General features: G+C 40.2%; 1 protein-coding gene and 1 pseudogene across 1 annotated transcript in view; both read right to left on the bottom strand.

Moving 5' to 3' along the window:
- LOC115299966 (calcium-binding mitochondrial carrier protein SCaMC-1) overlaps window positions 1-27,567 on the bottom strand; it is a 48,609-nt gene extending 21,042 nt beyond the window's left edge. Inside the window, exons 1-4 of the mRNA XM_029949513.1 lie at window positions 27,227-27,567; window positions 16,600-16,726; window positions 14,736-14,823; window positions 6,389-6,500 (exon numbers count right to left, since the gene is read on the bottom strand). Of these exons, the coding sequence (XP_029805373.1) occupies window positions 6,389-6,500; window positions 14,736-14,823; window positions 16,600-16,726; window positions 27,227-27,409 (510 nt within the window). The 5' untranslated portion in view covers window positions 27,410-27,567. The remainder of the gene's footprint in view (window positions 1-6,388; window positions 6,501-14,735; window positions 14,824-16,599; window positions 16,727-27,226) is intronic.
- LOC115299372 lies at window positions 10,102-11,868 on the bottom strand (annotated as a pseudogene).
- Window positions 27,568-27,674: the final 107 nt, after the last annotated feature.

Here is a 27,674-nt window from a genome sequence, read left to right as displayed (position 1 = left end):
TAATAAGAATACTAGCAGGGGTTGAAAAAAGCATAGAAGACACCAGAGATCCCCTTCTGTGGAGAAAAAAGAAAAAAAGTCTAGTCAAGCCGAAACCAAAAATGCTATAATCAAGAAGCAATCTCAAATGGATGCCATGATGGCAAAGATGGACAAAGCAGAGCAGTGAATAAGTGATATAGAAAATAAACTTACAAAGAAAAATGAAACAGAAAAAAAAGGAAACAAAGGCAAAAGATCATGATATAAGACTTAGAGAACTCAGTGAATTATGAAAAAGGAATTAACATCCAAATCATAGGAGTCCCAGAAGATGAAGAGAGAGAAAAGGGGCAGAAACCATGAGCAAATTATAGTGGAAAACTTTCCTAATCTGGGGAAGGACACAGACATCAAAATCCAAGAAGCACAGAGAACTCCCATTAGATTCAACAAGAACTGACCATCATCAAAGCATATCATAGTCAGACTCACAAAATTCACAGACAAGGAAAGAATTATGAAAGTAGCAAGGGGTAAAAGTCCTTAACCTATTAGGGAAGACAGATAAGGTTCACAGCAACCTATGCAACGAAACTTGGCAGGCCAGAACAGAATGGCAGGATATATTCAATGGGCTGAATCAGAAAAATATGCAGCCAAGAATTCTTTATCCAGCAAGGATGTCCTTCAAAATTAGGAGAGACACAGAGTTTCCCAGACAAGCAAAAATAAAAAGAGTTCATGACCACTAAACCAGACTTGCAAGAAATTTTAAGGGGGATTCTTTGAGTGGAAAAAAGACAAAACAAAACAAAACAAGACCAAAAGCAACAAAGACCAGAAGGACCAGAGAACATCAGCCTAAACACCAACTCTACAGACAACACAAAGGCACAAAGGTACTAAATTCATGTCTTTCAGTACTCACTCTAAATGTCAATGGACTAAATGTTCCAATCAAAAGACATGGGGTTTCAGAAAGGATAAGAAAACAATAACCATCTATATGTGCTTACAAGAGACTCATTTTAGACCTAAAGACACCTCCAGATTGAAAGAGAGGGGATGAAGACCCATCTATCGTGCTAATGGTTGTCAAAAGAAAGCTGGAGAAGCCATACTCATATCAGACAAACTGGATTTCAGAAATAAAGACTGTAACAAGAGATGAAGAAGGGCATTATATCATAATTAAGGAGCCTAACCAACAAGAAGATCTAACAAATAAATATAAATATTTATGTCACCAACACAGGAGAACACAAAAATATAAATTACTTAATCACAAACATAAAGAATTCATTGATAATAATGCCATAATAGTAGGGGACTTCAACACCCCACTAACAGCAATGGACAGATCATGTAAGCAGAAAAGCAACAGGGAAACAATGGCTTTGAAGGACAAACTGGACTGGATGAACTTAACAGGTACATTCAGAACATATCATCCTGAAGCAGCAGAATACACATTCTTCTCGAGTGCACATGGAACATTCTCCAGAATAGATCACCTACTGGGACACAAACCAGCCCTCAACAAGTACAAAAACATCAAGATCATGCCATGCATATTTTCAGAACACAACACTATGAAATTTGAAATCAACCACAAGAAAAATTTGGAAAGACCATGAATACTTGGAGACTAAAGGACATCTTCTAAACAATGAATGTTAACCAAGAAATTAAAGAGGAAATTAAAAAGTGCATGGAAGCCAATGAAAATGAAAATAGGACAGTCCAAAACCTCTGGGATGCAGCAAAAGGGGTCATAAGAGGGAAGTACATAGCAATCTAGGCCTTCCTAAAGAAGGAAGAAAGGTCTCAAATGCATAACCTAACCTTACATCTCAAAGAGCTGGAAAAAGAACAGCAAATAAAGCCCAAAACCAACAGAAAAGGGGAAATAATAAAGAACAGCAGAAATCAATAATTTTGAAACAACAACAACAGTAGAACAGATCAATGAAACCAGGAGCTGGTTCTTTGATAAAATTAATAAAACTGATAAACCCCTATCAGACTGATCAAAAAGAAAAAGGAAAGGACCCAAATAAATAAAATTATAAACGAAAGAGGAGAGATCACAACCATCACTGCAGAAGCACAAACAAGAATAAGAGAATATTGTGAGCAATTATATGCCAACAAATTGGGCAATCTAGAAGAAATGGACAAATTCCTAGAAACATATGAGCTACTAAAACTGAAACAGGAAGAAATAGATACTTTTAACAGAGCCATAACCAGTTAAGAAATTGAATCAGTAATCAAAAATCTCCCAACAAACAATAGTCCAGGGCCGAAGAGCTTTTCAGGGGAATTCTATCAAACCTTTAAAGAAGAGTTAATGCCTATTCATTTGAAGCTGCTCCAAAAAAGAAAAAGAAAAAAGAAATGGAAGGGAAGCTTCCAAACTCATCTATGAGGCCAACATTACCTTGATTCCAAAACCAAACAAAGACCCACTATAAAGGAGAACTACAGACCAATTTCTCTGATGAACATGGATGCAAAAATTTTTTTTTAATTTTTTTGTGCTTTTTTAAAATTTATTTTTGAGAGACAGAGAGAGCTAGTGTGAGCAGGGGAGGGTCAGAGAGAGAGGGAGATACAGAAACTGAAGCAGGCTCCAGGCTCTGAGCGGTCAGCACAAAGCCTGACGCGGGGCTCGAACCCACGAACCATGAGATCATGACTTGAGCCGAAGCCGGATGCTTAACCAACTGAGCCACCCAGGTGCCCCTAGATACAAAAATTCTTAACAAGATTCTAGCCAACCAGATACAACAATACATTAAAAGAATCATTCACCACGAGCAAGTGGGATTTATTCCTTGGATGTAGGGCTGATTCAATATCTGCAAATCAACAATGTGATACATCACATTAAAAAAAGAAAGGGCAAGAACCACATGATCCTCTCATTAGATGCAGAAAAAGTATTTGACACAATACAGAATCCTTTCTTGGTAAAAACCCTCAAGAAAGTACAGAGCGAAGGAACATACCTCAAGATCATAAAGGCCATATATGATAATATACGATACATAAAAGCTACTGCTAATATCATCCTCAATGGGGAAAAACTGAGAGCTTTCCCCCTGAGATCAGGAACACAACAAGAATGTCCACTCTCACCACTGTTATTCAACATAGTGTTGAAAGTCCTAGCCTCAGCAATCAGACAACACACAGAAATAAATGCCATCCAAATCAGCAAGGAGGAAGCCAAACTATCGCTCTTTGCAGATGACATGATACTCTATGTGGAAAACCCAAAAGACTCCACACAAAAAATTGCTAGAACTGATTGATACATGAATTCAGCAAAGTTGCAGGATATAAAAATCAACCAACAGAAAGTGGTTGCATTTCTATATACCAATAAAGAAGCAGTAGAAGGGGAAATCAATGAATTGATCCCATTTGCTATTGCACCAAAACCATAAAATACTTAAGAATAAACCTAACCAAAGAAGTGAAAAATCTATACACTGAAAGTTTAGAAAGCTTATGAAAGAAATTGAGAAGACACAAAAAAATAGAAAATTCCATGCTCATGGATTGAAAGAACAAATATTGTTTAAATGTTGATACTACCCAAAGCAATCCACATATTTATATTCAATGCAATCCCTATCAAAATAACACCAGCACTCTTCACAGAGATAGAACAAAACATTCTAAAATTTGTAAGGAACCAGAAAAGTCCTCAAATAGCCAAAGTAATGTTGAAGAAGAAATCCAAAGCAGGAGGCATCACAATTCCAGACTTTAATTACAAAGCTGTAATCACCAAGACAGTATGGTACTGGCACAAAAATAGATACACAAATCAATGGAACAGAGAACCCAGAAATAGACCCACAAATGTATGGCCAACTAATCTTTGACAAAGCAAGAAAGAATATCCAATGGAATAAAGACAGTCTCTTTCGGAAATGCTGCAGGGAAAACTGGACAGTGAGATGCAGAAGAATGAACCTAGACCACTTTCTTCATCATACACAAAAATTAACTCAAAATGGATGAAAGACCCAAATGTGAGACAGGAAGCCATCAAAATCCTAGAGAAGAAAGTAGGCAAAGTTGGCCGCAGCAACTTCTGAAAGGCAAGAGAAACAAAAGCAAAAATGAACCACTGGGACCTCACCAAGATAAAAACTTCTGCACTGCAAAAGAAATAATCAGCAAAACTAAAAGCAACAGAATAGGAGAAGATATTTGCAAATGGCATATAAGATAAAGGGTTAGTATCCAAAAGCTCTAAAAAATTTATCAAATTCAACACTCAAAAAAACAAAGAATCCAGTGAAGAAATGGGCAAAAGATATGAATAGACACTCTTTCAAAGAAGACATCCAGATGGCTCACAGACACATGAAAAGATATTCAACATCGCTAATTATCAGAGAAATACAAATCAAAACCACAATGAGACACCACCTCACACCTGTCAGAATGGCTAAAATTAACAACTCGGGCAACGACAGATGTTGAGGATGAGGAGAAAGAGGATCTCATTTGCACTGCTGGTAGAAATGCCAACTGGTACAGCCACTCTGCAAAACAGTATGGAGGTGCCTCAAAATATTAAAAATAGACCCAGCAATTGCACTACTAGGTATCTATCCAAGAGATACAGGTGTGCCGTTTTGAAGGGCCACATGCACCCCAATGTTTATAGCAGTGTTTATCAACAATAGCCAAAAGAGCCCAAATGTCCATCGACTGATGAATGGATAAAGAAGACGTGGTATACATATAAACACACACATATACGTATATGTATATATGTATTATATACACACACACAATGGATTATTAGTCAGTGATTGCAAAGAATGAAATCTTGCTATTTGCAACAATGTGGATGGAACAAGAGGGTCCTATGCTAAGTGAAATTAGTCAGAGAAAGATAAATATCACATGATTTCACTCATATGTGGAATTTAAGAAACAAAACAGATGAACATTGGGGAAAGGAAGCAAAAATAACATAAAAACAAAGAGAGAGACAAACCATAAGAGACTCTTAAATACAGAGAACAAACTGAGGGTTGTTTGCAGGATATTGGGTGGGGGATGGGTTAAGTGGGCGATGGGCACTAAGGAGAGTACTTGTCAGGATGCACACTGAGTGTTATACGTAAGTGATGTATCACCAAATTCTACTCCTGAAATCATTATTATACTATATGTTAACTGACTTGGATTTAAATTAGAAAAGAAAACAAAATACAACAGCTGCAAAATTTTTCAAGTAAATATTTTAGTACTGTAGATTACTATAAGAGAATAAAAATATTTGGAACTTTTTTGTTCAAAAAAAAGTATACTGAATGAATTTGAGCATATAGATGATTATAAATAGCCTATCCACACTAAATGAAATACAGTTTCAGTTCACAGGAAATGAAAGTTAACAGTAATTACAAATTTACAGAACCAAAAACTACAACTTCTTTCTTAATAGATTCAGAACAATTATTCTCCTCTTGGTCTATGTCAGAATGAAAGATCGGCCTTTTGTCAAATGTCGTGAATCCTTTTTAGCTACAGAAAGAAATTAGTTTGTCAATTCCTCAAAGATCCTCCTTTTATCCAAAATTCTATGCATGTTATTCTTTATACCATGATATATGCTATAGGCCTGTAAATAAAAACTAAAGTTATATATGTGAATACCTTGCAACGCATCTACTATATAGATTGTCTATAAATATTTTTATAGATTTGTCATTTAAAACATGCAACAAATTCTTTATAAAATTTAGCTGACAGGGAACTACTGTTTAAAAATAATCCTTCCTCCATCCTATTCACATTACCATAGATTACAAATATAGCTTGAGACAAATGGAGTTCTATAATGATAGAATTTTTACAGCTTTATTAACTAAATGATTCTGGTATAAAAGATTTTATAGGTAGGAGTGTAGGGGTAAGAGGCTACACTACAGCAGTAATCATCTTCCTTAATTTTACTATCAATAAAATGAATACACAACTGTAGCCTCAACTGTTATCAACTATCTCCAAAGATACAGTAAGAGTCTGATTACATGAATATTACATCACATTAAGTAGAAAATGTATAGGCTACTGAACTATTAATATGTTATTCTATACTCATAAAAGAGTGTTTTTAATCACCAATAATTTTATAATGTCCTATTTAAGTTTAGGCATTGTTACCAGCAGCAATGTGAACTCTAGGCTTCATTTATTATGTATAAAATTTACTGAAATCCATGAATAAGCATAGCAGACAAATCCATTAGAAAAGTTAAAATTCCCTCAGAGAACACAGAGAGTTCCCATTGTTTTGGAGAGCAGATTACACAATGGCCTGGGTAGCTTACAAGTGAGTATAATGTAATGCACATAGCATACTTACAATAGAATGTTTCCAGAAACGGATAATTTCCTCAATGTCTGTAACAGGATTAAGTAAGAAATAGTCCCTCCATTCATTCCAGTCTATTGTCATTGTCCCATCAGTATCCATACTGAAAATAAAAAGAAGCAAATTAAAAAACAAAATAAAATTTATAAGTAAAACACTATTGGCCATTTTGCAGAACGATAGTTTCTTTTTCAACTCAATGTTCTTATTTAAAAAAAAACCCAGTTCACAATAATAGGTTGTTGGAAATGGCAGCAAGCTTTTGGTGTTCTGTTAGATAGTTTTAATCATTTAGATAAAGAAGGGTCCCAAAGGTACAAAGAGATCTCACTGAAGACTACTTTTGGCACTGTGTAAAACCCAAATCCATGAGCTATAAACACTAAAGCTTGAAGATTAAGTATTGGGAAGTAGTAATGAATGGATTTATGATCCATTTTTTTTTCTTGCACTGGCTCAGGAAGACTTTTCTCTTTTTTTTGTTTTAAATGTTTGTTTATTTTGAGAGAGAAGGAATGAGTAGAGGAGGGGCAGAGAGAGAGGGAGACAGAGGATCCAAAGCGGGCTCTGTGCGGACAGCAGAGAGCCGATGCAGGGCTCGAACCTACAGACTGTGAGATCATGACCTGAGCTAAAGTTGAAAGCTTAACCAACTAAGCCACCCAGACACCCCAGAAAGATGTATCTTAATGTTCTGTTAAAACATTCGGATATGATTTAGGAATACACTCAAAATATTCTGTCAATTCCCTTCTCCAACTTCTTCAAAGGTAAGAAAATTAGCAGTAACTGTAAAAAAAAAAAAATCTAACTTACTGATTAGGCCTTTTGAGTCTTAAGAAAACTGCATATCTCATTTTCAACATGTACCATTAATATACTGTAGCCTTAGATATTTGTCATTAACTTTTTGCTTGTTTACAAGTTTCTTGACAGTGTGCCATTTGACCAGCTTTTTCCTAAGATCTACTCTGCCGTCTGCCAGGACTTTTATTGTTTTGTTCACCATCTAAAGTGACTGGCGTAAAGAATGTGCTCATTTATCTGATGAATTAATGAATGTCTCTGAAAACAAGTTTGAGTGTCTCTCCAAACCTTATATTTATTCTATAATATGTGTCAAAATGATTCATAAAGATAACAGTCAAATCAAAAGTAATTTTCAGGCATTTATTATCTAATGTTTTCTAGGGCCAATTTTAATTTTGACCGCATGTGTGAAATTACACTTAAACTTTCATTTGTCTCAACACCTGGGTATTAACATGCCACATGTACACGAGAGTCCTCTTTAGTACTTATGTTTATAACACTGTCATGGGTTACAATACTTAAAGTCACTGTCTTCCATTTTAATGCAACTGTTTATCCTCTGACCCTCCTCCCACCTCCACACATGCCTTCATCTTCCACCAGGCACGAATTTCTGTTCATTCTGTTCACTGATATGACCCAAGTGTCTAGAACTGTGGCTGGCAGAGAGAGTATTCACTGAATGAATAAATGAACTCCAAATCCTGGAGCTTAAAGTCACAGAACATTGACAAACAAATAAAATCGTCTCATTGTGGGTTTAAATCGCAATTCTTTTCTGATCACTAATGAGGTCAAGCACTCCTTACCATATTCACTTGCTATTCATGGTTCCCTTTATTTGAAATGCCTGTTTGTCTTTCCCCTCATTCTTCTACTGTGTTAAGTATCTTTTTCTTTTATATGTACAGTTCTTTAAGGTGATTCTTATACTTCAAGTTACAAATTAGCAAATAACTTCTCTTCATCTTTTCACTTGGTTTACGTTTTCTGTGAAAAGACGCTCTTAATTTTAATGAAGTTGAATTAATCAACTTTTATTTGCGTTACTGCCTTTTGTCTTTTTTTTTTTTTTTTTAACCAAACCCTTCCTTACATGAGGTAAAGACATTTCCTTTTCTTCCTCTACAAGTGTTCCAGGTTAACTTTCACATTTTGGTTGACTTCTGTGGCTGACATCAGGTAGACATCCAGTTTTACATCAGTCTGCACGGACAACCAGATGCATTAGCCCCACCTCCCAAAGTCTCTCCTTTCCCTTTCCTTCTGTGTGCCGAACCCTAAATATGGATGGGTCTGCTTCTGGGATATTATGTCCCACCTGTCACTACTGGCTATCTATGTGCCACCACCACCAGCTTAATTGTAGCTTAATAACAACTCAGCATCTGGCAGAGGAGGTCCCCTGCTTCTCACAGATCTCCAGGAATGTCTGGGTAATTCACGGGCCGACAAGTTTCTTGACAAGTTTCAACAGCACCGAATCATTATCAATTTGGTAAAAAGGTACAGCTTTCCTGTATTAAGTATTCTAAGAAAAAAATTTTAAGTTGCTCTTTTAAAAGTATTGCTTGTGGTATATCATGCTCTCTATGTACAGCTAATTTTTTAACTTTTTTTTTTAATTTATTTTTGAGAGACAAAGAGAGATAGAGCATGAGTGGGGGAGGAGCAGAGAGAAAGGGAGACACAGAATCTGAAGCAGGCTCCAGGCTCTGACCTGTCAGCACAGAGCCCAACGCGGGACTTGAACCCTGAGATCATGACCTGAGCCGAAGTCGGATGCTAAACAGACTGAGCCACCCAGATACCCCAAGCTAATTTTTTTTCTATACAGCTAGCAGATCACTAGTATTTTCTCTGAAGTATTTACACTTATATCATAAAGATGCTGACCTATAATTTCCTTCTTTCATTAGTTGTCAGCCTTTGCTGTTAAAATTATAATGGCCTCACAGATGCTGTTCTACATTCCATATATGTTGGTAGATCTGTTCTTTGATAGTTTATGAGAACCATCTGGGGTTCAAGTTTTCTTTATGGAAAAAATTTTAATTACTGGTGCAATGTGTTTGCTTAGGCACTGTTGGCTATTTCTTCTTGATTTGGTCTTGGTAAATTATATGTGTCTGCAAATTCTTCTATTTCATGTTATCAAACTTTTTAGGATAAAATTACTCATGATATTTTGTTATCTTTGAAATTTTTCTGATGTGTCTACTTGCAATCAAACATGATTTATTTCACATCTCATTTCTCTTTTTCTTCATCCATCTTTCCAGAAATTCGTCTTTTCCAATAACCAATGTTTGCTTTGTTGATCCTCCTCCTCCTCCTCCTATCTCTGCGTTCTGTTCCACTGCTTCCTTATCTCCTCCTTTCTACCTTTTTTGAGATTATCCTGGTTTTTTCCTTTAAATCAGCACATTAATTTTCAGCCTTCATTCTTTTCTTTTGAAGTTATTTCTGTTTATTTCCCTTTCAGGTACCAGACAAAGTAAAAAGATGGATGGATGGAAAGAGGGACACAGCTGGCCCCGGGGTAGGAGTGGCATGGACGTGGGGGAGAGGCCCTGTTCACATCACGTCCACGAGGGACTTACGAGCTGCCCACGGCCATGCAGCAGGACTGTGCACTGGCGGTCAGTTTGCAGGGCACGTAGTCCAGGTCTTTGCCTGGGGGGCTCCTGGGGGCCCCAGGCCATTGGTGGAGTATCATCAGTATGGAGGAGACTGTTTAGAAACAAGGCAGGCCACAGGGGCTGTGGCTCAGATGCGTGCAGTGGCTACCCAGGCTGGTCACTGAGTCCTGGCTGCTGGCTCAGTGGGCACTGCTCACTCACTGGGCACTGGCTCCCGCAGTCCCGTAGGCTACTATGGATTGTGAGGTCCTACCCGCTGCTGTTATTGCACAGTTTGGGGGCCTTCTCCTTCCACCAATCACTGCCACTATGATTGGAGCCACTGCTCCAGCTGCCCTCACTGTGCAGACTGCTAGCACTGCCCCCACTATGGCTGGTGGGAAGCCCCTGGGATGCCCAGGTGCAGGTTACAGGGGTGCAGGGGCAGCAGGTACTGACAAGGGAAACCCATGGAGCCAGGAGCAGCCCCCAGGTGTGGCAAAGGGGCCGGCATGTCCTAGTCAGAGGCCCTGTGAAGCCACTGTGATCATGGAAGGACACGCTGGCCATGCAGCCACAGAGTAGCACGTAGTAGCACTGCTCAGAGAAGGTGACCTTACTGACAGTATGGCGGATGAAGTCACGTTCAGCAGGTTGCTGGCATACTTGCTGGTCTCCTACCGGTCCGTGACGCCTTCCACATGGTACAGCAGCCAGTCCCCCACATCCGAGCCAACGAAAGCACTGAGGACGGTAATCTTGAGCCCCATGCTGCTACAGACCTCCAGCCCTGATTCCGGGGAGGCCGTGGCTTTGATGATGGCGGCCATGTCACTGTGGGTGCACAGGTGTGAGTCATCCAGGCACTCTGTGTCAGGGTTGGAGCTGGTGATAGAAGAGCCAGTGGAGGTGACGGTGCTCAGGGAGGGGCTCATAGCATATATAGGAAAGGTGTTGGTCATGGCTGCAGTGTGGGAGACTCAGGCTGCAGGGTCAGTGGGTTGCATGGGCTCACTCCTGGGCAGTGTGACACAGCCGCATGGACCGGAGTCCCATCACCTTGGCTACAGTCAAGATGATGGGCCCAGTCTCCAGCAGAACCTGATGGCACTGCCATTATTCATGTTCTCAAAGTTCATACAGTTTCCTGTAACAGCATACCTCTTGGCATGACGCGTCCTTCAGCAGCCAGAGCCCCAGCCTTCATGACAGAGCCAATGAGGATACCTCCATCACCATGCTTGTTGCCTTGGCCCATGATGGAGATACCCAAAAAATTGTACTTTTCCTGGAGAGTGACCATGATGATATTCAGAGACGCTGTGGATTCACAGTGCTGCTGAAGGATCAAGACCACTGAACTGCAAAACCTCCACTGGCCACTGCCAATGCTGGTCTTCTCATCAGGTGTGAGGCGCTGCTCTGCTCTGTGGAGCTGCTGAACCTGCAAGTGCAGTCATTCTCATCTGAAGGGAAGAAGGTGGGGTCTCTAGGTCACTGTTCACAAGGGCAGATGGGCTATTCCAATGCCCTTGCTCTCGCCACTGTTCCACCTTTGCAGTTCCGTTAACCTGGGTTGTGTGCTCTGGGCTATCCCTCCTTCCTTCATGGCTGCTCATGCTGGGCAGACACCAAGGAGTCCATCTCTTGTCCCTGTCCAGGTTTTCCTGGCTGCCCCCGCCAGCACAAAAGTGGAAAGACAGGGCCAGGAGTCCCCAGTGCCCCGTGCACTCACAGGCAGTGGCAGTTACAGTGGGTTGTCAGCGCAGAAGGTTACTGGTTCTGGTGTGAGCCATCAGTGGACACCAACCGCAGCTAGGCACTGCTGTCCGACAGCTCCTCCTTCACCACTCCGAAACTGTGGTCCACAGCCTTGAAGAAGAACATAGAGCTGGGTAGCTGCAGGATGCCCATCAAGTTCACCAAGGTGACACACTCAGTGAGCAAGGGCAGCTCTGCTAGGTACCACGTCTCCTGCCCATCCAGGTTGTAGATGATCTTGGTCTCCTCATGGCTCTGCCCTGGCAGCCCACACATCCCTTAATAGTTCTCTAATACAACCTTTAAGGCTATAAAGTTCCCTGTAAGTACCACCTTAACTATATCTCACAAGTTTTCATATATAATATTCTTTCAAGTCAAAGTATCCTTGAGTGTCTACTATGATTTCCTCTCTGACCTAAAAATTGAGAAGTATTTATCATTTCCAAAACCAATGATATTTTTAGAACCTATTTCTGCTATTAACTTATAAATTAATACATGTGGTCAAAGAAGATGGTCTTTGTGATACCAATTCTTTGAAAGGTGTTGAGCCTGGCTTTACGGACTACGATAAAATCAATTTTTACACATACCTGAGAAAAAAATTTTTCTTTCTAATTTCTTGGTGCAAGGTTCTATTGTACACTCATTTAATCAAGTTTCTTATTTCTCTTCCATCTTGATTAAATTTTTTTCTACATTTGATCTACAGTACAGGGAGCTGTATGTTAAAACTTCTCACTACCCTGAAGGATTTGTCAATTTATCTCCAGAATTCTATCAACCAGCTTAACATTCTATGTCTCTGTGAGTCTTAAATGTGGGGACACTTTATTTTCCCCTAATGTTTTTTACCTTGTAACTTTATCTGATACTGATTAGCTACCTTAGCTTGCATTTCATTTGCGGGATTTTGTTTTACTTTTTCTTTCATCTGACAATCTTTCTGTCCGAACAAATCTTATGTTAATTTTTATTTTGATACACATTAAAAGTCCACTATAGGGAGCATAAAAAATGTAATATAGTTTCATGTCACTATGATGTTAATATTTTTCAGTGAGTATATTCTGTCACAATACTATGAAAATATTGAAATCATTTGTCCCCCCTAGATTGTACACTAAACTGAAAAATCCTGACAGATCAGAGGCAATAACAACTTTCTAACCAACTCTTCTCCCACATGACATCTCTCCAAAAGATAAATAACTTCATTTAACCTGCCCCACTAGGGAATGGAAGTGAAAAGAAAACAGGACCTAACATTATTTCAGGGAACATTTTGGCAGGGTTTTATTGTACTTTTAACTTATTTTTCTTATCTTACTTTTTGCTTTCTATTTGTCTCACTTTTTTCCTTTGAATTGTTTTCCTCCTTTCTTTGTTGAATTGCCTGAACTTCATGCTTGTTTATTTTCTTATTCCACTTTTTCCCCTCTCTGGTTTAGATGTTATATACTCAGTTTCTATATGCTCCTATACTTTCAAGGTTTACGCTGAATTTTTGCCATGTACATAGAACAGAATCTAAAGATATTATTTGACCTCCCTCTCCTGAGTAACTTAGAGCAGATTAAAATAAATTATTCTCTCTGGATTCACTATTATTGTCTACTATTTCATAAATTGGTCACTATTATTATATTCATGGCTGTTTTGAATGGATCACTCCAACAGCTCATACACCATTAGCTAAAAGACAAAGAGCATTCTGAAAGACACTGCCTGACCCAGTTCCTGAGTGTGCTGTTCACATTCTTCTGTGTCTGCACAGGTCTCTCTCTCTATCTAGAACGTCCTTCACCCTACCCTTTTCCACTAGGATGACTTCTACTCATTCTTTACCACATTCTTCAATATTTTCTGGGGGCCCACTATTGCAAGGCGCTGAGTGTAGAACACTTAACGAGATGGAAGTGGTCTGTACCCTTAACGCTTACAATGCAGCAGGAAAAACAGACACTAAACAGTAACAAGTAATAGCTAATATTCATGGAGCATTTGCTAGACATTGTTTGACGCACTGCCCAAGTTCATTTAATCCTTAGAACAACTCTATATACTTTCTATTGTCTCCATGTAATAGACAGAGAGAGGCTAAGTATTTTGTCCTAGGTCACAGGTGTGGTAAGCAGAGTAGAATACAGTGTTTCAACCCAGGCCTTCTATCTTTAGAAACTGTATTTGTAAACACTAAACTATACAAATGAGCTTATGATTACAACCTATAAGAGCAATGAACCAGCAACTTTATAAGTGGCGTGAATAAAGAAAACTGCTGGAGGGTGGAGGAGACTGATTTAGACAGCATAGATCTGTCTGACGTGAAAACTGAAGTCAAACACAGGGGAGGCGTTTAGTCCCTTAAGCAGTGAGAATTACAAGTGAAAAGCTCCAAAGCTGGAAAAGGCTTTTAGAGAATTCAAAGACCTGAAAGAAACATGGTGAGAGCAGAGTCAACAGATTTCATTCATGCCTAGCTGAACTTGCTCTTTGAAGCCACAGAGAACGGACAGTCACTAAGAGAGTGGCAGGTGGGAATAGCATGGTAAACATTTGGAATCACTGTGGGGAATGGAAGACGAAGCTTCAGCCTGAAAGTCCAGTAGAGAATCAAGGCTGTGCATTTTAGGGGTACTAATCTGTTCAGTCTCATTTTTCTCTAGAAACATTTAATAGCCCAAATGTTGGGGCAAAGAAGGCAACTGGATGGAAGAAAGCAAGGAAGAAGGGAAAAGTGGAAGGAAATGGATCAAGAGATTGAGGAACCAGTGTAAATGAAGGGGCCAGAGGTCCATAAGTGAAAAAGCAAGTAGAGTGGGAGAAACACTATGTAAATCTGGAAGAGGGGTTAGAAGGTAGGATACAGGTGTTGCAGACTTCAGTTACATGTTCCTCCAACTGAGCCAGCCAGGCACACCCTCCACTCCTACACTTTAAACATGTTCATACAAAAAAGGAAAGAAGACAAAGAAACATATTGAATGATGTAATGAGGAATGATAAGTTGTAGGGAGTTTTAAACTATACTTAAAATGAAGATCTCTAATATAAGATACTAAAATTTTAAAAATAATAAAAAACATAAAATTAGCACCAAATAAACCCCACAATTGTCAGTAAGAGAAAGAGCTTACCTTTGAAGAATCAACTCTGCTTGTTTTTCAGAAATAGTTATACCTAATCTCTGGAGAGACTGGACAATTTCGGAAGCCTCAATTATTCCTTTAAAAAATTAAAAAAGAGCATAAACCCAGATTCAGAACCACTACAGATCTTAGAACTCATGAATTTTACCTCTTTCATTTTGTAAGGGAAAGCCTTGGACTCAGTAAGGCAAAATTTTTATGAATCTAGGTGAGTTACATATTTCCTTAAATACATACTACAACACCAGCTCAAAATTTAACAAATACACTAAACAAGTACACAGACATTATTTCATTCAGAGATCATAAGGCCTCAGAGGTGAATGACATGCCATCTAAAGAAGAGGGCTTATGTGGCATGACCAAGTAACACTAAGCATCAGCAAAACTGAAATTCAAATCGAGATGCTCTGATTTTGAAGTAAATTCCATTAAGTTAGGGTCTATTCATGTCACAAGTATGCATTTCTAAGTTTTAATAAATGACTAGGCATCTCATATGCATAAACATGCATTGCATTGGCTTAAAAAATGACCAAACAAAGCCAAAGAGTGGGGACTACTCCTCTGAGAAATCTGGCAGAAAAAATAAAGAAAGGGATAGTAGGAAGATGGAAGAGGGAAAATTATTATTATTAAAGAAATTAAAGCATGTTTATAGACAGAATGAGAGGAACTGGAAAAGGAAGAAAGAGGAAATAGAAGCAATAAACTGGAGCATTAAATACTGCATTCCCCTCAAGCAGCTCACAGACTGATGTGAGTCCTACACTGATATGCACAAAATAGGATGGAACAAAACAAACCATGAGAGGGTCTGATGCCAAACTAGAACTAATGGCAAAGTTCCCCAGGAAAGAGGAGGACAACAATGACTATTAGTGGTGAAAGGAAAGACTTCATTTGAGAGAAGGACTTTGAAGAAATCTCAGAATTTGGAGAGTTTTCATGAGGAAAGGAAAAGAGAAACATGAGAATCTGCACAATGTAGGAATAGTCAGAGGCATCTGTTGGCAATGAAATTCCTTAAATGCCACTCTGAATATTCTCCTTTATAACTGCACTCTTAAATACAGTCGATTCTCATTATTCATGGTAGTTATGCTCTACAAGGTCAACATAAACCTTGAATTCTCAAATACTGAACCATTATTCCTATGGGAAATATAGGGGTAGATTTCTGTCAGCCTCTGATCACAGCATTTTCATCAACCAATTGACATAAAACCTTGTTGATCTAAAACCTGGTAATATGTGTATATAAATATATGGTAATACATGACACCATATTATACTGTTAATTCAATAACATTGAACTCACGGCTGTTAGTACAGCTCACGCCTGAATGAAGTTTATCTGATACACATATTTTCTTGCTAAGGCAGATCACAGCCTTCATGCACTTAGAAATGATAGCCAGCACTTCAGCACTATGCTTGGGAGCCATTTTAAACAGCAAGATCACCAACAAAAAGCACAAAAATGCAAAAAAAAAACAAAAACAAAAACAAAAAAACCACAGCACTAAGTAAACTGCAGAAGGACACTTGTCTACAGTGTGAGTGCTAAAACGAGAAAGCAGAGCCTCACTTTCTTCTATCTCAGATAGAAATGTGTTTGTCAAGCAAATGAAATTTGTTGCTGTGCGGCACATGTCCATGAAGGAGACAAAGCTATGCCTTTGTTTTTTCTTCACTAAAACATAAATTCTATAGAAAAATCACATCTCTAAGAAAAACAAGTACAAACACTACTAAGAATTATTTACCCAAAAAAAAGAGACCAAATACACATTGGAAGTACGAGAAGGGGTTCTTCATAGCTGGTGATGAATAGAAAATAAAGACACACCATCATTATTTTTGTCCAAACTCTTAAATGCCAATTTCATTTTTTTCTCATGGTCTTTAAGGTACTGCATAAATTCTTTAAAATCCAGCTTCCCATCTTTGTTGATATCACCAGTTGTTAAGATTTTCTACAAAAAAGAAAAAGATTTTTTTTTAATAGGCTAAACCGCAAAATCATTTGGACATACATACACTTGGAGCAGATTGCCTGTTTTCCAGAAGATATGCATCTTATAAACTCCAAGATAAAAAACACACACTTGACCTAGTATAGGGTTTAAATGTTTATAATAGTATTTTCCCTTTGATTTACAAAATTAAATAATCTTTTCCCAAAAAAATGATCCTTAAAAAAGCTGTCATATCAAACTGTCTATCTCTATTAATACAAATCATTGTCTTCGAGAAAGAAATGCAATTATGTTATTTGATATTGCATGCAGGTCTTCAACCACCACCACTTTTGCCTGTTAAGACACCCAGAATCACCCACTCACCTGGAAATTGTTTCCTGACTACTCCCTCAAACATGCTGAGATGTGCGTAACCCAAGAGAATACGTCACAGCATTCTGAGGCCCCATTTACATACGAAAGTTTCATCTAAGAAGTCTGTATTTTGGTCCATGGAAATATTAGGGAACAATTATCATTTCGGAAATTACAAGTTAAAAGACATCCCCGAACCTATCTTTGAACAGCTTGATTTTTTTTTTAACCCATATTATTTTAACCCTTCTTGTGGTAAATAAGGACTCTAACTTAAAAAAATACGGTAGACCAGGCTTTCCCTTTTGAATTTTCTTTTATATTCCTCTGTAGAAATAAATGAAGACCTATCAAATGAGAAAAGCAAAGGTTATTTGTTCCGAACTTACGACAGTAAGGGGGTCAGCCACGGTCAGTTTTAGCGGAGGCTCAAAGGCAGGCAGAGTGGACAAGCTTTACAGCAGGGGGCGGGAAGGGAGGCTTCGGGCGTGCCCTGATTGGCAGCTCTTGGCCTGGGGAAGCTCCAGCCAAGCTAAATAGAGGTGGGGGCTTCCTGTGTGATTGGTTAGGGGTACCTATTCAGCTTTCTGGTCCTAAGTTGGAAATGGAGATAAAAATTACGGAAGCTGTTGGTTATTAATCTCTGGTTATTTGGGGCTGCTACAGAAGTTATTATTTTGCTTCCAGGATTGTCTAGAGACCGCAATCTGGCCTCCAGTAAGTCTTACTTACAGCAGGTTGGCTCCCTGGGTTATTATAGAAAATTGGTTTCCTGAGCGGATTCCTGTAAGTTGTGGGCCAAAGTTCAATTTTAAACCCATACTTGTATATTCAGTCTCTCCCCCTTCATGGCAAAAAGCCAAATAAAACATCATTTGAGAAACCAATTAATTATCAGAACAAAAAGTTATATATTTCCTTGTTTACCATTACATAAGTACCATTTCTATTTTTTAATCGATTGAATTATTAATCTACATAAATTGTCTACTAGGGATGCTGGAGACATGTGGGAGAAAACTCACATCAGAACCCACTAAAGATGTCACTGTCACCTGAGGAAAAGCCACATCAGCGTTCCCCTGAAGTATAAAGTTCGGTGTAGTTGCTGAAAGCCCTCCAGAGGTAACTCTTCCTTGGTTTTAATATGTGAGCCCTAATCAGTTATCACTGGGTATACAAAGACTTTATATGGTGCACACCATCTCTTACCAAAACCAAAAGATTTGCAAAAAAAAAAAAAATTTTTTATAAGGAAAAAAAAGTGTTTCAAGAATTGAATGGGTTTATGGCTTAAACTAGGATTTCTTATGAAAGCTTAATTTGTATCAAATAAATACAAGTCACACTTGAACATCTACGTGCAAAAGTAGCTTAAAATACACCTAAAGGATATTTAGCTTTCAAAAGAAAAATACTTCGGTTTTTGGTTTAGGGACTAACAAATTAAGTGAATTTTCCAGAGATAACATTTTGCCTTGGTCTAGTGCACAGACAACACCCAGACCAGGCCTCTGATACTACAAATGAGGCACAGTGCTTGACATAGAGAATGTGTTCAAAATACAACTGATCAATCACCAGTTGGATGATTAAAATAAAGATGCCCAAGGATCTTTACTAAAGATTTTACTAAATCTTAACATTGACAGAACTCAGCCAAGAGAGTTTTGAGCACAAAGTACCAAATGATCTGAAATGAATTCAATGGTCCTCATGCTCTTCAATCTCCCATTCTACTGGTGTAAACACCCAAAGGGCAAATATAATTGGAAAGCAATTCTATTCAATAATAATTTCCAAACAAAATGATTTGGAAATATAGTGACTGAAACAGGCATTATATATTGAGAAGCAACCTGTAATCTAGGCAGCTGGGAAAAAAAGAGGGATTCCAAGAAGTAATGATGCCTGAGCTCAGTCTTCAAAAGTCTGCTAATTAAGGCAAGCTATGAGGAAAGGTCAGCACTGGTGAAACCCCAGGACTACAAGCCACTCAGATCAAAGGCCCTCCTACCAGAAACAAAAACCAGAAGATAGTATTAGACATTTCCAACTATCATTCCACTCCCAGACATCCATATAGTGACCATCCCAGTTCCCCAAAGCGGGAAGGGAGCATCACTGGCCACGCCGCCTATTCAGGCTACTAGTAACAGGTGAGTACAGTGAACAAGGTGACCCCCACCAAACAAGGTTGTAGTCAACATCTTGAGAACCTTCTGAATTTGGAAGTTTTATGAGGGCCAGGGGAAATGAGAAAAATGCGTGAGAAAAGTTTTAACTGTGTTGAATTATTCGTAATGTGGTAAAACATGGGTAATCAGCAGGTCAATTGGGAATATGTCAATTTGGCTTCACCACTCTCTGCCCAAGGCCTGTCCAGACCTCCTAGCCCCACACCTCTCCGACCACGGCCCCAATGAGGCGCACCTGCCCTTCCTCCCGGAGATCAATGACCCCCATATCCTGCAGGCCTTCCTTAAGATCAAGGATGAGCAGGGTCCCATCTTCATTACGGTCCGTGTACCTAAAGAGTTCTTCATAAAGGGGATCTATTTGGGATGTCTCTTGGCAGCAGGTGGGGACCATGCCATGGACCCTGGAAGTCTCCCAGAGGTGGAAGTGAGAGGGAGGAAGGAGATACTGCGCACCACAGTCCAGCTGACAGGGACCTATGATAGCAGTATTCCCCTCCCCCCACCACGCCCCTAGCATGAGATTAAAACAGGAAGCGGAGGGACCATCGCAATGGCTCCAGGACAGAGGCGTACACACAAGAAGACTCCCTGCTGGGAGCCTCCCTTAGGACCACCTCAGTCCTGGCCCCAGGCGGGGGCCTCGGTGCTCCTTTCCACTCCAAGGACAGGGAATGAGACGCCCTGGTTCCCACCCATTCCAGGAGGAGCCTAGAGGGAACAACTCCTGTCCTTCACCCAAACTTTTAGAAAGACCTCTGCACAGGACTTTCTCTAAAGGTAGAGAATTCTTTTAGAGAAAAGTTGGAGGTGGGGTGGGGGGTTAGAACGTGGACTGGGGGCCATAATGACTGGTGAGGGCCAACATTTTTTAAAGTTGTTTGGTCATGCTGTCTTAGAAAAGCCCTCTAAGGTTGAAGCACGTAATATTGTTGTAAAGATTAAGAATTGGGGACCTAATGAAAATCTGCCCACTTGAGCCTTTCCTTCTACTCAACCCTCACCCCAGTTCCTTATCTTCAGCCAGCAGCTGCAGTGGCTCTGGGTCAAGGCTACTCTAACCACCAGGGTCCCAAGTGTCCTTGCAGATGCTGGCAGCACAGTTAGGAGGATAATCTCAAAATGGACAGAAGTTAATAAGTCAGCTGGGATCCGAGAGAGAAATCAGGAGACCTTCATAAACAACGTCTGTGGCTTCTTCTTAATCCCACTCTCCAGAGCCACTGGGGGCTCTGGCTCCCCTATGCATACACCTATGGTCCCTCCCCTGCTCCGCTGGAAATGTAGAAGTGTAGTTTCATATTAAAACTCCACTTTTTATGTAATTTATTTTCCTAAATATGGAGCACTCTTTAAAAAGTTGAATATTAAAATTCATGCAGAGCAGCAGGTACTCTCTCATCCATTACTAGTGGAAATGCAACACAGCACATGCACTTTGGAAGACAGTTTGGCAGTTTCTACAAAACTAAACACACTCTTACAATACAATCCAGCAATCATGCTCCTTGGTATCTATCCAAAAGAGCTGAAAACTTAAGTCCACACCGGAGCCTGGGTGGCTCAGTCGGTTGACCGCCTGACTCTTGACTTCCACTCAGGTCATGATCTCCTGGTTCACAAGATGGAGTCTTGCACTGGGCTCTGTGCTGACAGCATGGAGCCTGCTTGGGATCCTCTCTCTCCCTCTCTCTCTGCCCCTCCCCTGCTTGTGCTCTCTCTCTCAAAATAAATAAACTTAAAAAAAATACTTAAGTCCACACCAAATCCTGCACACAGATGTTTAAAGCAGCTTTATTCATAATTATCAAAACTTGGAAACAATCAAGATGGCCTTCAGTAGGTGTATGGATAAGTAAACTGTGGTACACCCAGATAATGCAATACTATTCAGTGCTAAAAAGAAATGAGCGATCAAGCCATGAAAAGACAGAGGACACTTAAATGCATATTAAATATTACTAAGTGAAAGAAGCTAAGTTGAAAAGACTACAAACTATATGATTCTAGCTATATGACATTCTGGAAAAGGCAAAACTATGAGCACATTAAAAAGATCGGTAGTTTCCAGAGGGTTGGGGGAAAGGGTAGAGGAATGAATAGGCAGAGGACAGGGGACTTTTTTAGAGCAGTGAAAATACTCCATATGATACTATAAAGACGGATACATGTCATTATACATTTGTCCAAACCCAGAGACCACCACCAAAAGTGAATCCTAAGGTAAACCGTGGACTTTGGGTGATAATGATGTGTCAGTGTAGGTTTATCACTTATAACAAATGTACCACTCGGGTGCCAGATGTTGGTAACGGGGGAAGCTATACATGTGTGGGGGCAGGGGATATTTGGGAAATCTCTAGAACCTCTTCATTTTGCTGTGAACCTAAAACCGCTCCTAAGTAAGTAAATAAATAAATAAGTTCTTTTTAATTCACAAAGAAAATTTAATTCGACCCTTATCTGTTAGTTCTTGCTCTATTCATTAACCCTGTCAAGTACTGACAACATAAAGAGTTCTGTCACATGTCCATGAAACATCCACAGGTCTGCCTCTAGGTGGAGGTTATGCTACAGTTAGTTCTAAGTACCACAGCAGGCTTTGCAATAAACACTTCCCCCACCCAGAGCAGCTGAACAGTGGCAAACATCTAATGCTGTTTCATTAGATGTGCTGTGGCCCAATCATACTCCTTGGTATTTACCCAAAAGAGCTGAAAACTTATGTCCACACTGGAACCTGGGTGGCTCAGTTGGTTGACCATCTGACTCGATTTCCACTCAGGTCATGATCTCCTGGTTCATGAGAGGGGGCCCCACATCGGGCTCTGTGCTGACAATGCTCAGCCTGTTTGGGATCCTCTCTCTCCCAATCAAGAATGAATTATCCCACCAAAAGAGAATTGTATAGTCCACAGGATCCCTGTGCATTGCAGGGAAGGCAAGTAGTCACAAAGAGTCATAGAAGATAGACATCCAGACAGGACACAAGAGTCCAGTGGTCCAGGGGCACCTGCTTAAGCGTCAGACTTCGGCTCAGGTCATGATCTCACAGTTCGTGAGTTCAAGCCCCACATCGGGCTCTGTGCTGATAGCTCAGAGCCTAGAGCCTGCTTCGAATTCTGTGTCTCCCTCTGTCCCTCCCCCTCCCCTGCTCACATTCTGTCTCTCTCTCCCAAAATAAATAAGCATTAAAAAAAAAGAGTCCTGTGGCCCAAAGACAAAAAAACAAAAGATATGGCCAGAGTAATAAGGAAAACAGACAGACTGACAGAATCTTACAGAACAGACAGGAGGAAGCAAAACATAGAGTTGATAGTCTCATCTAATAAAAGGGCAACTATTTTTGTTGAATAACTAGCTCTTCCCACTTTTAAAGATTATCCTGTTCCTTATTTGCCTATAAGTACCTCCCACCCATCTATCTAGTGCAGACCTCCTATGCAGACGGAAAGTTGTGAGGACACAGTTGAGGGGCCCCGTCTGTCTTGTTCACCACTATATCCCCAGTTCACTGAACAGTGTCTGGCACTATTCAAAACATTAATTGAATGATTTTCATATTTGTGCTACCGACTATGTAGCTCTTACCATTCTTGGTTTACATTTCAGATTTCCAGGCATTAAATAGCTCGCCTAAGGTGGTCAGATTCCACAGCTCATAATAATAGCCACTACACACACTGCGCCTGTGAGTGAAACAGATGTGATGGTCCACAGGTCAGAGTGGGGCATCAAACTTTCCCAACAAATCCTTTTGCTGTTTTCGTAGATCCTGTCTGATAAAGAAATAATTCTGGGGTACCTGGGTGGCTCAGTCAGTTAAGGATCCAACTTTTAATTTCAGCTCAGGTCATAAAATAAGGGTCGTGGGATGGAGCCCCACGTCAGGACTTCAGATTCTCTCTGCCCCTCCCCAACTCGTGCTTGCTCTCTCTAAAAATAAATAAATAAATATTTTTTTTTAAATAAAGGCTAATGGCTAATTGATTGCTTATTAGGTACCAGGCAGTTTTCTAAGTACATTACATACTTTAATTCATTTATTCTTCACAATAACCCTATGAAATAAGAACCAATGTTGCTCCTGTCACAGATGAGGAAACTGGGACTGGAGAGATTAAGAAAATTGTCCAAAGAAGGATGGGGATATAGACAAAATGGGTGCAGGGGAGTTACAGAATGAGTAAGTCACAGGGACGACAGATGAGGCATAGGGAATACAGTTAATGGTACTGTCACACATCACAGCTACACTTGGCGGTGAACACAGCGGAACAGAGGTGCTGAATCACTATGTTGTACACCCGAGACTAATGTAATATTTTGTGTCAACTATACTTCAATTTAAAAAGAGAGAGAAAGAAAATTGTCCAAAGTTAACTAGTAAGTAGCAGAACCAAGATTCAAACCCAGACAGTTTGATTAGATTTTTGCTATTTCTTATGCACGTAAAAAGATGTTTATCTGGCAAAACTATGGAGACAATGAAAAGATCAGCAGTGGGGGGCAGGGATGGAATGAGGAGGCACAGAATTTTTAGGACAGTGGAAATTCTCTGTATGATATTGTAATGATGGATACGTGTCATCATACAACTGTCCGAACCTATAGAATACACATTCCAAGAGCGAACCCGAAGATAAACTATGGACTTTGGGTGATAATGATGTGTCACTGGAGGTTCACTCTTGGTTAAAAAAAAAAAAAGTACCATTCTGTTGATTGATGTTGACAATGGGAGAGGCTATGCATGTAATAGGTAAAAGCAGAGAGTAAATGGGAAATCTCTGTACCTTGCTCTCAAGTCAACTTAAAAATTGATCTTAAAAAAATAAGTCTTCATTAAAAAAAAGATATTTATCTTATTTTATCTAGCATTTGTTGGTGTCTTGCAATAGAAAGATTTTCGGTTATCTTGTCCTACATAGGCTGGAAATAAAAGCATTAACAACTGCTTTACACTTAAATTTTATCTTTTTTTAATATAATTATCTCAAATGAGCCACCTGCCTTACGTAGGCTGTTTCAAATCACAGCCCTAAATCTTTTTGTGTTTAGGTGACTAAGGCATGACCCTCATCTTCGAGACGTTTGGTCTTAGTGGAAGGCACAGGCAATAACTAAAAATAATACCTTTTGAAAATGATAACAGTGGTGACATGTGAGACAAATGACCTACATATGGTAGGGTGTGATCAACTCTTCTACAGAGGGAGGTCCAGAAAAATCTCATCTCAGAGGAGGTGATACTTATGCAAACAAAACAAAGACCTCTATTTTCCCCTAATCATAATAATATACAATTATTTTTAAAAATTGAATATAAAAATTGTGAAGAAAAAAGTAAAAAGGTAATTTAACTCCTGCCATCCATAAATAATCATTATTAATCTTTTTCTAAAAAAGTTTATTTATCTTGAGAGAGAGTGTGGAAGCAGGGGAAGGGGAGAGAGAGAGGGAAACAGAATCCCAAGCAGGTTCTGCACTGCACTGTCAGCGCTCCGATAAGGAGTTTAAACTAATGAGCCATGAGATCATGACTCAAGCTGAATCCAAGTCAGAGCTTAACAAACTGAGTCACCCAAGTGCCACTACCATTAATTATCATTTTATTGAAGAAGTCAAGGGGCACCTGGGTGGTTCCGTTGGTTAAGTGTTAAGTGTTGGACTTAGGTCATGATCTCACAGTCCAGGAGTTCAAGCCCCACATCGGGCTCTGTGTGGACAGCTCAGAGCCTAGAGCCTGCTTCAAATTCTAGGTCTACCCCTCTCTCTGCCCCTCCCCCACTCACACTCTGTCTCTCTCTCTCTGTCTCTGTCTCCCTCTCTCTCTCTCTCAAAAATAAATAAACATAAAAAAAAGAAGTCAAAAAAGAATCGTGGGAATAATTAATATCTAGCATAAGCACAGGGAGTAATACTAGATATGTGTATATGTATGTATTAAATACATTTTACGCTTATATATAATATATGTGTGTGATAGCAATAAATATATTCCATCCTATTCTATGTTTGCATTCACACAATTTTATACAACTTACTTTATAATTTGTTCACATATAAATTTGGAAAACTAAAGACATTTTTTATTTCTGACTTTGAGTTATTTTCTTAATCAACCATACCAGAGGTTTGTCTATTTTATTCATATTTTCAAAGAACCAACCACAAAAGCATATCTTTGGAAATTTTAAGTACATTTTTAAATAATTTATGAGTCTGGGGCACATGGGTGGCTCAGTCGATTAAGCATCAGACTTTGGCTCAGGTCATGAGCTCACGGTTCTTGAATTCAAGCCCCGCATCAGGCTCTGTGCTGGCAGCTCAGAGCCTGCAGCTTACTTTGGATTGTTTCCCTCTCTCTCTGTCCATCCCTGACTCACACACTCACTCACTCTCTCTCTAAAAAAAAAAAAATTAAATTATTTTAAAAATAAATAAATAAAGGGGCACCTGGATGGCTCAGACATTTAAGTGTCTGACGCTGGATCAGGTCATGATCTCGCAGTTCATGGAGTTCCAGCCCCACGTCCAGCTCTGTGCTGACAGCTCAGAGCCTGGAGTCTGCTTCGGATTCTGTGTCTCCCTCTCTCTTTGAACCTTCCCCACTTGTGCTCTGTCTCTCAAAAATAAATAAAAAAACATTAAAAATTTTTAATAATAAATCAATCATAAGTCAATGATGAAATCACATTGGAAACTAGAAAATACATGAAACTAAATAAAGATACAAATGTGGGATGCAGCTAAAAAAAGTGATTAAACGGATACTGTATTTCAAAATTAAGGCGTCAAGCATTCAACTAAAAAAATTAGAAAAAGAGCAAATGAGTAAACCCCAAGAAAGTAGAAGGAAAGACACAGAAATTAATGGGGAAAAGATAAAAAAAGAGAACCATCAACAAAAAGTACCAAAAGTTGGTTCTTTCAAAGTATAAATAAAACAGAAAAAAATCTTTGGCAAAATTGAAGGGGGGGTTCGAGATCGATATCAGAAATGAAATAGGGCAAGTTAACTACACAGTCAGGACTTTTTAAAAACTGTAAATGAATATTACGAACTTTGGACAAAATGGGCAGTTTTCTAAAAACTGTAACTTACGTAACCTGACTCGGTAAGAAATAGTAAACTAAAGGGGCCTGGAACTACTAAAGACATTGAATGAGTAGCTTAAAATATAACTGTGAAACAGTTGTAGGCTCTTATAGTTTAATCGCCTTCCCTCTTGGGATAGGGAATGTCGAAGGGTCCTCTTAAGTTTCAGAGCTGTTGGCGGTGTTCCAAGAATCCCCACCCGGCTAAACGGGCTGAACGTCAGAGGCACAATCAAAATGACTCACAGGAGTTGGAACTGCTCAGCGACAAGCCAACCCTTTAGGTCAATATATGTACTCAGGGCATTAAGAAGGTCTTCAACAAGGGAATGTTGCCTCTCCTCAGCAGGAAGCTGGGGGGAACACCCGACTGGCTTTCACAAGATCTCAAACACTAGACAAAACTAGCTGGTGTAACAAAGCAGCTTCTGAGAGATACAAAGTGTGAGCCTTTTTTACGGAACCTGGGGCCCACTGAAGTCTGAGAACTTAAAAAACAAACAAAAAGAAAACAATAAGCTTAATGAGAGCTAACAACAACAACAAAATCTTTATGATTGAATTTTGCAAAAAGGCAAGTGAAGGAGCCGCGATGCATCAGACCGAAAGTACTGCGGTACAGACGTCTTAAATCGTTAAGAGTGGGCCACCGTGTTCGCCGCGCTAATTTCCTTTGGAAAAATACCAGGAGGCTTCCAGCTGCCGACGCGCACCGGTTCCGGGGGTGACTGGCCCCGCGCCCCGTTCCGCAGCGTCGGCGCCCGTTCGCGGGCTGGATGCCGCGCAGTTCCGCCTTCCTGCAGCCCTCCCGGCCCTCCCGCCGCGCCCAGCAGCGACCCACCTCCTCGTCCTCCCGGCCCAGGGGGACGCCCAGGCCCTTGAGCCCCTCCTGCAGCTCGCCAATGTCCACCACGCCGTCCCCGTTGCGGTCCAACTTCTGGAAGAGGGTCTCGAAGCGCGTCGGCGGCGCCGCGTCCTGGCAGGCCGCCGCGGGCAGCACGAAGCCCCGCAGCCAGCGCAGCATGGTCCCGGAGGCGCGGGGCGGCGCGGCCCGGGGAGGGTCACCGGGGAGAGGACGGGGTGCGACGAGGACCAGCGCCCCGGCCGCCGTCTGGCTGCTAGGTGCAGGGCGCGGGAGCAAAGCCCTCAACTCAGCCCCGCTTGGCGCGCAGGGAGTGGCCGCTCCAGCAGCTGCTCGGGGAGGAGCTCGCCCGGCGGCAGCCTCCCTCGGAGGCGTGGAGGGGCGGGCCTGGCGCTGCCCAGAACGCAGCAGGAAGTGGAGGGGCAGC

Source organism: Suricata suricatta, chromosome 8 (genome assembly GCF_006229205.1).
Source record: "Suricata suricatta isolate VVHF042 chromosome 8, meerkat_22Aug2017_6uvM2_HiC, whole genome shotgun sequence".
In the NCBI taxonomy this organism is placed as follows: domain Eukaryota; kingdom Metazoa; phylum Chordata; class Mammalia; order Carnivora; family Herpestidae; genus Suricata; species Suricata suricatta.
The sequence above is the reverse complement of the archived record's forward strand: the minus strand, read 5'-3'. Positions and strand labels throughout refer to the sequence as shown.